General features: G+C 32.8%; 1 protein-coding gene across 6 annotated transcripts in view; it reads left to right on the plus strand.

The window, feature by feature from the left end:
• Positions 1–16320, plus strand: part of CCDC178 (coiled-coil domain containing 178) — a 674385-nt gene that overhangs the window by 260616 nt on the left and 397449 nt on the right. For all 6 annotated transcript variants that reach the window (XM_074201254.1, XM_074201258.1, XM_074201259.1 and 3 more), the window contains 2 exons: positions 3947–4092; positions 12059–12218. In XM_074201254.1, the coding sequence (XP_074057355.1) occupies positions 3947–4092; positions 12059–12218 (306 nt within the window). The remainder of the gene's footprint in view (positions 1–3946; positions 4093–12058; positions 12219–16320) is intronic.

Raw genomic sequence — 16320 nt, forward strand, 5'->3', positions numbered from 1 at the left:
GATATTGAAATAGTTGACTGAGAGGACATGTGAACCTGAATTAGGGTGGCTGAGTATGGAGAGAAGAGTAAGAGTTATTGCAAAGATAGAAATGCCAAAATTGATAGTATAATGGACATGTAGGGTGAAAAGATGACACCAAGATTATGAGCTGGGTGACCAGGAAGGTGGGAGTACCCTCGAGAATAATAATAAAGTCAGGAAAAGGTAATTGTTAAAAGAGGAAGATAATGAGTTCTGTGTTGACAAAGTTTGAAGTGGTCAAGGGTATTTGGGGAATATACAACTAGAGATCAAGAGAGGGACAGGGATTAGTTTTATATAAATCTGGGAATGATCAGTAAAAATATAAATAAGATGAGATGAGAAGGAGGCCCAGGACTGAGTCTTGGAGAACAAGCATAATTAATAGGGATGACATAGATGAAGATCTAAGGGAGGAGGCAAGGAAGAAGTTACCAGGCAGTTGTGGTAATTCCAGAGGAGAACAATATTTAATAAAACTAAGGGTTCTTTATAGTGTTCTTGAATACTTATATATAAATCAAGTTCTTATGTTTCCCTTGGAAGCTCTGGGTTGGGACAAAAAAATAAAGTGATTTATGAGATGCCCATCCCCAAATTGAATTTGGGCTACATGTCCTACATTCTTGAAACTTTCAACTAGTTTCTTTTCTCATTCCTCTAATTTCTCTAGAGTTTCTCTCTGATTAATATTGTAGACATTTGTCCATATTTCATTTCTTTTTGTTCCCTCAAGGATCTTAAATAAAGATTTCTACAGGAGAATTACCTTGTTTTCTCCTTACAATATGTCAATTTTGAATCATCATCTAGACTTTTCATCTTCTATAGAGAAGACAGAGAGATATGATAGAACGATTGTAAAGGATATGGAGTTAGATATATTATGCTTATGACTTCTGTGTCCTGGGGGGTGCTCTTATCATCTCTCTAGGAATCTTTTAATATCTAAAATGAGAGACTTGGATCATATGATCATTATACACCCTAGAAAGAAATATGTAATCCAATAACCTTACAATTTTTAACAGTTAAATTTCAACTTAATTTCAATTTAATTTATTAAATCCCTGGATTTCTAAAGAAGGGTTATTTAAAATTAGTAATTGTGTCAGAGACACTACAAATTAGATTTGTAGAGTATCATAACCCTGGGTAGTAACTATCCTTTTGATTTTCAATAAATCTTCTGGACTTTTCTTTCATTACTCTTGCTCAGTAATCAGCCTTCTCCAGTTCAAAATGTTATCCTTTAATGCATAAACTAATTCTTGGCAAGTGAAAAACTCTTTGGCAACAAGAATATGCAACTTGGCAACTACATTTCTGAGGACATTCTTGAGTTCCTCCCTAGTAGCTTCTTTTCAGTTCTGTAACCCTATATTTCTCTTTCAAATGTAAATATTTCTAAAGAATGATATTATATGATTTCTTGACATATGATATTAAGGATCCATGTTTTTATCATGTTTTTTAATTTTTATTTTGGGGGGGAGACCGATGAAACTTAGGTTGCTTTTCCTAACTTTGCCTTCAAGGTTCATTGCTTTGATAGCTAGAGATCTCAAATGTTATTTCATTTTTATTGAGTGTTTTTTCCAACTTTGCATTGATTTGTTGTGGCAGCTTTTTCATTTTTTTTGTTTTCCTCACTCTGCTATTATTAATATCATTTCTGAATTTCCACTTTCTGTTTAGAATAGAGACTCGTTAACCTGGTTATTATGGTGGTACTAGCTTCATGTCTGTATGGTCTAGTTGTTGATTTGTTATGTCAATGAATCTGTGAACTCACATTCCTTCTAGTAAGCAGAACATAATGCATATATATAATATATGCATGTGTTAAGGGTGTGTGTGTGTGTGTGTGTGTGTGTGTATATATTATATATATATATATATATATATATATATATATATATATATATATATATATGTACCTTCTTAACCTTTGTGATTCCTGTTCATGTCATACCACAAATCCTTTCTAAGTGTGTATATTTATCATGGTGGGGCTGCATCTATATCCCTTGATATTGTCTGGGTATCAAGGGATCATGTGAGTGATCTATTGGTTATCTCTCTTCTCTCCATGACCATTTCTCCTCTTTTTCTGTTCATACATCTCCCTGATGACTTCCCGTATACCATTTTTCCCCTGCAATTTTTTCCCATAGATAAAATGTGATAAGCCATGTGCTTCTCCATTGTCTCTTGGGTGACCTTCATCTTTAATTACTTGAAGACTAGTGTTCCATGTCTCATTGCTATTCAGTATTACTAGAAGAATATTGATGTCAAATGTGGGTCTTTGATTAAGGGATAAGTTGTCATTGTAGTAATATTCCTTTCTTCTCTAATTTATTTTCACTTTCTTCTTCCATGCAAAATTAATTACATTAGGGTTTCTTCTTTGTTTATTCATTTTGTCAGGGTCTGCTGGGTTTTTGTGTGCAGGGTATGTGTGTGAAGTTTTTCTTGTGATGCTCTTCCTTACTTTCTCTTACTTTTCCTTTGCTTTGTTGTTCTTTTACTCTATTATCCACTTTTAATTTCAATAAATATTTTTAAGTACCTACTATATGCCAGACTCTATGCAGATAAAAAAGAGTGGTGTCCTGAAAACCTAGGAAGAATGAAGTATCAAGGAAAAGAGGGGGTCAAAGTGTGTCAGAGTATAAAGCTACAGAGAAGTCAAGAAGAATGAAGATTGAAAAAAGGCCAAGAGATTTTTAGTAACTGGAGAAAACAAGTTCAATGGGACCACAGATTGATTATAAGGGGTTAAGAAGAACGTAAATGGGCTTTTAAAAGAATTAGCTACAAAGGGCAAAAGAGATACAAGATGATGGTTAGCAGGGATGGAAGGAACAAGTGAGAGGTTTTTTTTTTCAGAATAGTAGACATGGGTCTGTTTGTAGGTAGAAGAAAATGTACTAGTAGAGAGGGATAAATTGAAAATAAGTGAAAAATGGAGGATGACAGAGTGGGGCAATCTGATGGAGGAGATGGAATGTAACAAGTAGAAGGATTAGCTTTGGGAAGGAGTAAAGCCATTTCATTATGTAAGATGAGGGGTGAAGGATGAGAGAGTGGCAGAAGACACCAGAATGGTAGGGGTTGAAAAAGAGGGTAGAAGACTAAGCTTACAGAGAGTGGCCTTAATTGTTTTCAGATAAGTTCTGTGGCACAGAGCTTATCTGAGAGAGTGGGGAGGGGGAGAGAGTAAAGGGCTGCTCTAGGAGGTTTGGGGAGAGATGAAAAGGCTTGAAAGAGCCACTGTGGAGAATGACTAGCATGAGTTGATCAAGAAGGCATAGCAGGATTGACCAGCAGTACATCGAATCAGAAGGATTGAGTGATTTTTCTCCACCTCCTTTCAGTGATATATGTGTAGACACAAAGGCCGGGCATTATGGGAGTGATTCAAGGCTGAGTGTTGACAGAATATAAATTAATGATATGATAAGGAGACTAAGAATTCAAGAAATGAGGACAGTATAAAGTGGAATTGATTTGGAGTAATGAAGCTTTACTCCCAGATACATCTTGGATATGTCCCTTTTTTTCCCCTTTCTCTCATCTGATGCCCTAACATTCAATAGTGAAGCTCAAAAGCCACTTCTTCCATTAAACCTTCACTGATTTCCATCAGTTTGAAGTGATTTCATAGTGCATTTTGCTCCTTTTATGTACTTGGAATATTGTTATTTGTATACGTGTTCTATATCTCAAATTAGATTTTAAGCTACTTAAGGCAGGAATTTCTTTTTTTTTCTATTTCCCTCAATTACTAATTTGGAAAAAAAATTGTTTTTTTTTTGATAGCTAGCTTTGTATTGCTACTATGTATATCCTCAAAACGAATTTTTGAGACCCTCGATATTTAAAATGAAGTATTTCTGAACTATTTTTTCTCCAGGAAAAACAAGTCAGCGTTATCAAAAAGATTGACATAGTCAAACAAACAATTTTCACTTTAAATGAAAAAATAAAAGAAACAAAAGTAGCCCAGGAGATAAAAAAGGAAGAGATAATAGTTATGGATAAGCAACTTGGCAAACTGAGGTAAGTTCTTAGCAAAGTAATAAACATTAATATTATTTTATTTTCACAACACCCCTGGGAGGACAGTGTTATTATTATCTCTGTTTTACAGTCAAAGAAATAGAGGCAATTAGAGGTTAAGTGAATTGCCCGGGGTCATTCTCTGAGCCAGGATTCTTCCTTTTTTTTGCTAGGCAATGGCTTTAAGTGACTTGCCCAAGGCCACACAGCTTGGCAATTATTAAGTGTCTGAGGCCGAATTTGAATTCAGGGACTCCTGACTCCAGGGCCCGTACTCTATCCACTGCACCCTAGCTGTCCCCCCTTTATTAATGTTTTATTTTTTCAATTTCATGTAAAGATATTCTTCAACATTTATCTTTATATAAGCTTTTGAGTGCCACATTTTTCTACCTCTATACCTTCTGCCCATCTCCCTAAGACAATAAGTAATCATGCTATAGTTTATACATTACAAATATATTTCCATATTAGTCATGTTGTGAAAGAAGAATCAGAACACAGGGGAAGAAAAACCATGAGAAATAGAAAAAAAAGATCATAGAACAAGTTATAAAAAGTGAGCATAGGGGCAGCTAGATGACGCAGTAGATAGAGCACCAATCCTGGAGTCAGGAGGACCTGAGTTCAAATGTGACCTCAGGCACTTAATGATTAATTAGCTATGTGACCTTGGGCAAGTCACTTAACCCATTGCCCTGCAAAAAGAAAACAAACATAAATTCAGTATGTTTTGCTTTTCATTCAGACTCCATAGTCCCTCTCCCCCACATGTGGATGGCACTGTCCTCTACAGGTTTCTCAGGATTTTGTTTCCTTCATCACTGAACAGCTGAGAGGAGCATCAGAGTTGATCATCTCATCATGTGGTTGTTAATGTGGACAATGTTCTTGCTCTGCTCACTTTACTCAGCATCAGTTCATGCAAGTCTTTCCAGGCTTTTCTCAAGTCAGGATGCTCATGATTTCTTACTGAACAAGAGTAATCTATCACATTCACATAGCATAATTTATTCATCATTCCCCAAATTATGGGCATTTCCTCATTTTCTAATTCTTTGCATTACCAAAAACAGCTGCTATAAATACATTTGTACATGTGGTTCTTCCCCCTTTTTATGATCTTTTCAGGGTAGTTGTAGTAGTGGTATTGCTGGATCAAAGGTGAACTCAGACCTTTCCAGTACCACCTGTGTTATTTCATCAGTGTAATTTTTGTTTCTATCTTCTCATAAATGCTCCATGAAGGATCTACCTACAGCATCTTCAGCTTTAGGTCAAGATTTTCAGGTTGTTATGGAACTCCCTCATGTGTCAAATGCAAAGCACAAATTAAGAGTTATTAAACTGCATATTAGGTCCATTATTTGTATCACAGCTATATTAGCCTGCTTTAAGAAGAATGCAAGTAAAATTGAAAAGAGGATAGAGCACCTTTAACAGCATTCTACTAATATTGAAACAATTTTACACCATTTCTTTTTGGGATTAACAATGGCTATCTCTGATACACAAATTTCTCAAATAAAAGGCTAATGAAATCCAGTCAGTAAATGAAGCAGGAAACTGAATTCTTTTTTCATTATTTTCTTGACATTCTAGATCTTTTAATCCTCCAAATTAATTTTTATTATTATTTTATATAGTTCCATAAATTTGCCTTTGATTTTTTGTTGTAGCACCAAATCTGCAAGCTAATTTTTCATTTCTGTTATATGGCATGACACAACTATGAGCACTTCATATTTCTGCAAAAATTTAAATTATTCTTTATTTCTTCAAGGATATTTTATAAGTAAATCTATACAGGCATTGTGTATACTTTTTTAGATTGACTCCTGAATATTTTTGCATTTTGTAGGATTTGTTGTAGTTATTTTAATGAGATTTTTCTCTATTATCATGCTTAGATTTTGTTACTATTTTATTAAAAGACTCTTGTTTTTATGAATTTGTTTTTAGTCTGCTACTTTGCCTAAACTATTATTTATCTTAGTATATTTGCTGATTCCCTGAGATTTTCTATATTAAACCATTTTATCATCAGCGAACAAGAAGAGATTTCCCCCCTCTTTATGTACCTTTGTACCATTAATTTTGCTCTTATTTTCTATTGCTGGCATTTTCCAAAAGTCAAATAAGATTAGCCATCTTTGTTTTACTGCTGTAATTTATTGGGAAAAATTCTAGTGTATCCTCATTGCATAAGATGCTTGTTTTTGTTTTTTGATAGATAACTTTTTATACTGCTTAAAATTCACTCTACGCCTGTACTTTGTAGAGTTTTTTTTAATCATACATTTACGTTGCACTTTATCATTTTTCCAGTTTATTGAGATATTCATGAAATTTAGGTTAGTTTTATTTTAACATGATAACGTTCATTATTTTTCAAATGTTAAATCATGCTTGCATCCCTGATATAAATACAACTTGGTAAGAATTAATGATTTCCTAGAGAAACCATTATAGTGTAACAGGATTTTGTTTTAAAATTTTTGAATTAATATTTATTAATTGTATTATTCAATAGTGTTCCATTGTTGCTTTGTTCTTCCTTGGTTTAGGCTTAAAAACTGTTTGTTTCATAAATGGGGTATGACAAAATGTTTCCCTATTTATGAGAATGAATTCTATAATAAAGTATTATTTGATTTTTATGTCCTGTAGAATTCTCCTGTAAATCCCTGTACATCAGGATTTTACCCCCCAGTGGTAGTTATAATGCATACATAGATGGTTTATATATATATATATATATGTAAAATATTCTGAGATCGGATTAACATCTTCATTTATACTCTTTTAGGTATTTAATTTTTTAAAGTTTTTATTTTTTGTTCTCAATTTTATTGGAATATAACTGCATAGTAGTTCCTGAAAATTCTTTTCATTTTTCCTAATTTTGTTATAGCCTATTTCTTTGTTTATTTAATATTTTTCTGCCCTCTGCTTTTTTAAACCAAATTCATTAAATATTTTTTAATTTAATAAATCCTTTCAAAGAACAGTTCAAGTTTTTAAAAACATTTTTGTTTATAGTTTTGAGTTCCAAATTCTATCCCTTCCAAAGAGAATAAGCAATAAATTATATATGTGAAATTATGTAAAACATTTCCATATCAGTCATTCTGTTCAAGAAGACTCAAATAAAAGAAAATAACTGAAAGAAGGTGAAAAATAATATGTCAGTATTCAAACAATCTCACTTCTTTCTCTGGAGATGGATAGTACACTTCATCACTAGTCCTTTGGGATTGTCCTGAATCATTATATGGTTAAAAAATAACTAATTCATTCATAATTCTTCATTGAACAAAATTGCTGTTACTGTGTATCTCATTCTGTTTACATAACTTATACATCGGTTCATTTAAGTCTTTCTAGATTTTTTTTTGAAGTCATCCTGCCTGTCATTTCTTACAGCACAATGATATCCATTACAATCATATATCACAGCTTGTTTAGTCATTACTATTTGATGGGAATACCTTCAATTTCTAATTTTTAGCCTCCACTAAATGATCTGCTATAAATATTTTTATATAAATATGTCCTTTTTCCTTTTTTCTGAATGTTTTGGGTATAGAGACCTAGTAGTGGTATTACTGGATCAAGGTGTATTCACAATTTAATAGCCCTTTGGGTGTAGTTCCTAATTGCTCTCCAGAAAGGTTTGGATCAGTTTTTCAACTCCCCTACCTGTGCATTGGTGTCCCAGTTTCCCCACATTCCCTCCAATATCCATTATTTTCCTTTTTTTGTAATATTACCCACTCTAATAAGTACGTGTACTTCAGAGTTTTAATTGACATTAATTAATAGAGATTTAGAACTTTTTTTTAATATGACTAGAGATAGTCTTGATTTCCTTATCTGAAAACTGTCTGCTCATATCCTTTGACCATTTATGAACTGGAAATTACTAATATTTTTACAAGTTTGACTCAATTATCTATATATTTGAAAAAGGCCTTTATCACATATGCTTTTTTTGTCATTTTTATTCCTTATAATTTTGATGGAATTTGTTTTGTTTATGCAAAAACTTTTCAATCTTATTTAGTCAAAATGACCCTCTTTGGTTGTAAATTCTTCCCTTATCCATAAACTTGACAGATAGACTATTTAAACTATTTTATGCTTTCTTAATTTGTTTATACCATCACTTTTTATATGTAAATCATGTGCCCTTTTCTTATCTTGGAATACAGTCTGAGAAATTGGTCTATACCTAGTTTATGTCATACTATTTTCCAGTTTTCCCAGCAGTTTTTTTTAATCAGACAATGAATTTTTGTTCTAAAAACTTGGATCTTCGGATCATATACAAGAGTATTATGATCATTTACTAAAATAAAATTTATTCCTAATTTATCTCACTAATCCATCACTGCTTTTCTTGGCCAGTACTAGATTATTTTGATAATTACCACTTTATAAAACAGCTTGGAATCTAGTATGGATACAACACCTTGCACATTTTTTTCATAGATTCTCTTGAGTTTTTGTTCTTCTGGGTGAATTTTATTGTTTTTATTTATTTATTATATTTATTTACTTATTATTTTTCTAGCTCCATAAATAATTTTAGTATGCAGCATGCACTGAATAAATAGATTAATTTAGATAGAATTGTCATTTTATTATACTGACTTGCTCTTCCCATGTGATTAATATTTTTCCAATTATTTATGTTTTGAAAAATCAGTTCTATAGTTGTTTCCAATTTAGTTTAATTTTATTAAATAAATTTATCATTTATTAAATAATTTTATTTTAATTATTAACTAAAATATATTTAATTTTATTAAAATTTATTTCTCCTATAATTTTAAGGCTTCTTTTGTATTTTATCTGTCTTGCTTGTTAACTTTTCTAACTTTGAATATTCAATTCATTAATCTCATTTTCTATTTTTAATTTATATATTTTATGATTATAATTTTTTCTTCTGGAATTTGCTTTGCTATGTCCTAGAAATTTTTGTATATCATCTAGTAATTTTCATTTTTTCATATAATTTTATCTGTTTATATCATCTATTTTATAACTTTCCATTATTTAGTGTTTTATCATTAAATAATTTTGGTTTGGTATTTTAAGTTCACTGAAATAGTAATATTTTATTTGTCTTATGATTTGTAAATTTGTAAAATGGTTTATAAAAATTTTGTACTAATTTGTTCATTCAGTTGTTTGTTGATTCCTTTTTCCATCATCTAATTCTTCCTTCCCCTATTCCCCAACTAGAATGGTATTAGTAATCTTCCCAAATTCAATGATTTTTTTCCTCATTTTTCATTCTTCTTGTCTTATCAATAGTTTTTGATTTACTCCTTAGTATTCTCTTCTCTCTAGGTTTTTGGGACACTATTTTCTTCTGGTTTTCTTCCCACTTATCTGACTGTTGTTTCTCTGTCTCCTTTGCTGGATCCTCCTTCAGATCATTCCCTCTAACCCTAGGTATGTCAGGGTTCTCTTCTGGACTCTCTTCCTTTCTCCCTCTACACCACTTAATTTCTTGACCTCATCAGCTCCCATTGATTTAATTATCATCACTATATTGATGATTCTTAAATGTATCTTACCTGCCTCAGTCTTTCTGCTGAACTCTAATCTTGCATCTTGCCTTTCAGGCATCTCACACTGGATGTCTAATAAACATCTTAAACTCAGTAGGTTCAAAACAGAAGTTATTAACTTTCCCTCTAAACCCTCTCTCTCTTTCCTATTTCTCTATTGGTTGTTGTCCTTTGTAATCAAAGAAAACCACAATATCATAAGAATGATGGCATGGCTATTGAGACATCATGGCATTCCCATAACACTGGGCAGAACCTTGCTATGGCAATTTTATGGTGACAAACTTGTGACAATACAGTAAAGCTAACCTGTTTCTTGACAGTCTAATCATCAGTACAGTGATTTTATAACAATATTTCCTATTACTATGCAGAATAAAAGGTATGTATGGAGGGTCAAGAAGACTAATATCTCTGGTTGGGGGCTTGCCAAGCAAGCACTTTTCAGGGCTACTCATCTGTCTCTGGTATTTATTTGATTCACTCAATTCTTACCTGTGGTTCCAAAAAGTATCATGCATAGCAGCCACACCCCCCATTAAATTGTCTTGGCAAGCAGGTGAAGCCAGGTTGACAGTAACCAATAGGCCTCAGACTTCTCAGTGAGTTAGGGGAATATCTTTCCTAAGCATGTGAAGACTTTCCCTGGAAGAATGGATAGATGAAAACAATTTGTTCCAATGGAACAACACCCAGCATGGCCTGCCCTCCATCAGTGAGGATGCTGCACTCTATGAGGAAGGCAGAGTTGAAGCAGCTCAAAGGAAACGTGACATATACAAATTTAGAGTAAGCAGCCCAGGTGTTCACAGGAACTATTTGTGCACAACCTATGGTAGAGCATTCTGAACTTGCATTGGTCTGATCAGCCACAGTTGGACACACTAAGGCAAACAAAGTGATGTCATTTTGGTTTTCTTCAATAATGAAGGACAAGAACCAACCAATTTATAGGTTCATTGTTTAATCCATTGTACAAAAGGTACTCAAAAAATTCATCAACTTCTGCAAGAAGGGAACTGAACATGGGGTTCTTATAAAGAAATGCTTATATACCTTGGTCCTTTTTTTCCACTCATGGAGTCTCCACTAAGACTAATACTATCCTGTGGTTAACTTCCCCAAGAAGGTAAATGAACTTCAGGGGCTGCTGAACAAGAAACTCTCTTCCCATTGGACTTCACTGTCTGAGTATCTGGTGCAATTTGCATTATGGTGAATAAAGAGAATCATCCACATCCAACTGGAAATAGAATGCTATTTATCAGTTGGATGTGGATGATTCTCTTTATTTACCTTAAAGCAAATTGTACCAGAAACCCCATTTTCCCAAGCATTGAATTTCCCTTACTATCTCTTCGTCTCTGTCTCTCCTCTCTCTCTCTCTCTCTCTCTCTCTCTCTCTCTCTCTCTCTCTCTCTCTCTCTCTCTCTCTCTCTCTCTCCCTATCTCTGTGTCTGTCTGTCTGTCTGTTTGTCTGTCTGTCTGTCTGTCTATCTCTCTCTGTGCTGGACTCCATAGGCAGTTTGAAAAACCTGAATCCCTTCCCAGCATCAAGTTTTTAAGTATATAAAGAAGAATACATAGACTAATTTGTTGTTTATGTTGTTGAGTTGTTTCAATTATGTCCAATTGTTTTATGACCCCATTTGGATTTTCTTGACAAAGATACCGAATGGTTTGCTACTTACTTCTCTAGTTCACTTCATCGATGAGGAAAGTGAGGCAGAGTTAAATGGTTCATACAGCTAAGTATCTGAAGTATCTGATATAAATGTCTGAAACTGGATTTGAACATATTTGTATTCACTAAGATAGGTCTTCCTCACTTCAGGATCAGCATTCTATCCATTCCACCATCTAACTGACCCCCTCCAACTACCTATAAAGGAAATGAATTATATTGAAATATAGTTACAAGCACAAAAGTAACCACCACCCCTATCACTATTTATGGATACAACTGGATCTGGAATCAAAGGACCTGGGTTCTCACCCTAGCTCTACTACTTACTATCACTAAACAAATTACTTAATTTTGGGGGGTGGGGCTCATTTTCCTTATCTGTAAAATGAGAGTTGAGATTTAGGATTTTTGTTGGTGCAGTCTGGTTTAAAACTTTGAATCTATGAATTTATATCATCTCTACTCTGGTCTCTGTCACTTTACCTCTGGAGTTTTTCCAAAACATTTTCTTCTCTCTTGGATGTTGTGAACATTGCAGAGAAGCAGATAGGCAAAAATATTCCAGTCTCCTCTAGTTCCAGTATAATATAATCAAGGGGAACTTTTCTCTTCATGTTGTGTATATATCCTAACTAGTATTGCTTTGAAAATGGATAAGTGATAAATGTAATCCTTTATTTTTAATTTCTTAAAGGAAAACACTTGAATATGAAGAAATTAGACATACGAATGTTAAGGTAGTTCATGATATTCTCTGGAATGAACTGCAGACCACAGAAGTAAGAATAGATCAAGAAAAAAAAGCATTTCAAGTTTTGGTAGAATCAAGAAAAGAAGAACTATACAAGTATACAGTGAGTACAATGAAAAAAAGTTATTTTTCAAGAATGAGAAGAGTATCTTTATAATTAATTTATTGACTAACTCTTGGAACTTATCTTGAAGCTTAAAGTAAAAAGGTTAATATTATTGTTCAGATTGTCATTTGTAAAACGGATTCTTTGGTAAATCTTCAGATTAGTCCTTCCACTTCACCAGTTTGACCTAATTCATTCTCTCTTCCCTTTTGCTCTACTTCAGGTGTGCCAATAGGTTACAGGAAATACTCATAGCTTTATATGTAGTCAATGTCGCTTAGCTGTTTTTCTTTATTATAATGGAGGCATCAACATGGGGAAATGTATTGGGAATATCCTAGGAAGTTTTAAAATCATATCAATATATCCCAAAGAGGTTATTGTAATTCTCTGGAACTATCTCAAACTCATCTCTTGATGGTGAAAATATATTTGTTTTCAAACATACTTTTTATTTTTTTAAAGAAGCATTTTATTTATTTTGAATTTTACAATTTCTCCTCTAATCTTGTTTCCCCCTACCCCACCCAGAGAAGGCAGTCTGTTAGTCTTTACATTGTTTCCATGGTATACATTGATCTATGTTGAATGTGATGAGAGAGAAATCATATCCTTAAGAAAAATAAAGTACAACAGAAAGCAAAATTACATAGTAAGATAATGTGTTTTTTTTTAAAAACTAAATGTATAGTCTTTGATCATTTTTCAAACTCCACAATTCTTTCTCTTGATGCAGATGGTATTCTTCATTGTAGATACCCCAAAATAATTGTGCCTGATTATTGCACTTACAGAATTAGCAAGTCCATTAAGGTTGATGATCACCCCCATCTTGCTGTGTACAGTGTTCTTCTGGTTCTGCTCATCTTGCTCAGCATCAGTTCGTGCAAATCCTTCCAGGCTTTCCTGAATTCTCAACCCTCCTGGTTTCTAATAGAACAATAGTGTTCCATGACATACATATACCACAGTTTATTAAGCCATTCCCCATTTGAAGGATATTCATTTAATTTCCAATTCTTTGCCACCACAAACAGGGCTGCTTTGAATATTTTTATACAAGTGATGTTTTCATGCTTTTCATAATCTCTTCAGGGGATAGACCCAGTAGTGTATTGCTAGTCAAAGGGTATGCTCATTTTTGTTGCCCTTTGGTCATAATTCCTGATTGATATCCAGAAAGGATAGATCAATTCACCAACAATGTATTAGTGCCCCAGGTTTCCCACATCCCTTCCAACATTGATGGTTTTCCTTTCTGATCATATTAGCCAGTCTGAAAGGTGTAAGGTGGTACCTCAGAGATGCTTTAATTTGCATTTCTCGGATAAGTAGTGATTTAGATCAATTTTTTGTGAGACTATGGATGGCTGTGATTTCCTCATCTGCAAATTGCCTTTGCATATCCTTTGACCATTTGTCAATTGGCTTGTTTTTTTAAATTTGACTCAGTTCTCTAAATATTGTAGAAATGAGTCCTTTGTCAGAAATACTAGTTGTAAAATTTTTTTCTCAATTTACTACATTTCTTTTTGTTACAGTGGTTTTTTCTGTGTGAAAGCTTTTTTTATTTAATGTAATAAAAATTGTTTGCTTTTAATGATGTTCTCCATCTCTTCATTGGTCACAGACTGCTTCCTTTTCCATAGATGTGACAGGCAAACTATTCCTTGATCTCCTAGTTTGCTTCTAATATTGTTTTTTAATGTCTAAATCCTGTATCTATTTTGATCTTATCTTGGTATAGGGTGAGAGGTGTTGGTCTAATCCAAGTTTCTGCCATACTAACTTCCAATTTTCCCAACAGTTTCTATCGAAGAGAGAGTTCTTATCCCAATAGCTGAACTCTTTGCGTTTATCAAACAGCAGTTATAATCATTTCCTGCTATTGTACCTAGTCTATTCCACTGATCCGCCACTGTTTCTTGGCCAATACTAGACAATTTTATGACTGATGCTAATTTTAGAATTGGTAGGACTAAGCCACCTTGTTTTGCACTTTTTTCATTAAATCCCTGGAGATTCTTGACTTTTTATTTCTCCATATGAATTTAATTACAATTTTTTCTAACTCATTAAAGTAATTTTTTGGAATTTTGATTGGTAGGGCACTAAACAAGTAGCTTAATTTTGGTAGAATTGTAATTTTTAATTATATTAGATCGGCTATCCTTGAGCAGTTGATATTTGTCCAGTTATTTGAATCTGATTTTGTGTGAGAAGTGTTTTGAAATTGTTTTCAAAAAGTTCTGAGTCTGCCTTGGCAGGTAGACTCCCAGGTATTTTATATTGTTTAAAGTGACTTTAAATGGTATTTCTCTTTCTAGCACTTTCTGCTGCATCTTGCTAGTCATATATATGTGAATGTTGAGGATTTATGAGGGTTTATTTCATAGCCTGTGACTTTGCTAAAGTTGCTAATTATTTCTAATAGTTTTTTAGATGATTTTTTTTGGGATTCTCTAGGTATACCATCATGTCATCTGCAAAGAGTGAGAGTTTTGTCTCTTCCTTCCCAATTCTGACTCCTTCAATTTCTTTTTCTTCTCATTGCTGAAGCTAACATTTCTAATACCATACTGAATAGTAGTGGTGATAGTGGGCACCCTTGTTTCATCCTGATCATATGATTTCTGATAGATTTCTTATTGATATAATTTATTATACTGACAGTTTTCCTAATATTGAACCAACCCTGCATTCCTGAGATAAATCCTACCTGGTTATGATGTATTGTCCTAGTGATAATTTGTTGTAATCATTTTGCTAAGATTTTATTTTATTTTATTAAGATTTTTGCATTTATATGGGGAGATAGGTCTATAATTTTCTTTCTCTGTTTTAACTCTTCTCGGTTTAGGTATCAGCACCATATTGGAGTCACAGAAAGAGTTAGGCAGAGTTACATCTTCACCTATTTTTCCAAAGAGTTTATATAGAATTGGAACCCATTGTTCCTTAAATGTTTGATAGAATTCAGTAATGAATCCCTCTGGCCCTGGAGAGTTTTTCTTAGGGAGTTCAATAATGGCTTGTTGAATTTCTTTTTTCTAAGATAGGGTTATTTAGGTATTTAATTTCCTCTTCATTTAGGCTGGGCAACTTATATTTTTGTAAATATTTATCCATTTCACTTAGATTATCAAATTTATTGACTTAGAGTTGGGCAAAATAATTCTGAATTATTACTTTATTATTTTTATTATCATTAATTATTAATTATTATTAATTGTTACTTTAATTTTCTCCTCTTTGGTGGTGAATTCACCTTTTTTATTTTCCTCTTTATTTTTCTCCATGCTATCTTCCCTCAGTTTGTATTTCCCCCCTTTTCCACTTTATTCATATTCCCCAGTATTTTGTTTGTGAATGCCACCACCTTCAGTGTGTTTTCCTTCCTTTTTTATTTATAGTACTAGCAATTTGGTTTGCTTCTTTCTTTTTTAAAATCAAATTGACCAGAGGTTTATCAATTTTATTGGGTTTTTCATAAAATCAAGTTCTTGGTTTTATTTATTAGTTCAATAATTTTCTTGATTTCAATTTAATTAATTTTTCCTTTAATTTTTAGAATTTCTAATTTGGTATTTAATTCAGGGGGGTTTAATTTGTTCTTTCTCTAAATTTTTAGCTGCATATTTAGTTCATTGATTTCTTTTTTTCTCAAATTTATTCATGTAAGCATTTAAAGCTATACTATATACCCAGACTACTGCCTTGAGTGTATCCCATAGGTTTTTGGCATGTTGTTTCATTATTGTCATTATCTAATTCTTTCTATAATTTACTGTTTGATCCACTCATTCTTTAAAATGAGGTTATTTAATTTCCTATTAATTTTTGGTCTATATCTTCCTGGCCCAATATTGCATGTGATTTTTATTGCATTATGATCTGAGAAAGATGTATTCACTATTTCTGCCTTTTTGCAATTGATCATTAGGTTTTTATGCCCTAGTACATGGTCAATTTTTGTGTAAGTGCCATGTACTACAGAAAAAAAGTATAATCCTTGTTATCCTCATTTAATTTCCTCCATAAATCTATCATGTCTAGGTTTTTTAACAATCTACCTCCATAACTTCCTTCTTGTTTATTT

Source organism: Macrotis lagotis, chromosome X (assembly GCF_037893015.1).
Source record: "Macrotis lagotis isolate mMagLag1 chromosome X, bilby.v1.9.chrom.fasta, whole genome shotgun sequence".
NCBI lineage: Eukaryota > Metazoa > Chordata > Mammalia > Peramelemorphia > Peramelidae > Macrotis > Macrotis lagotis.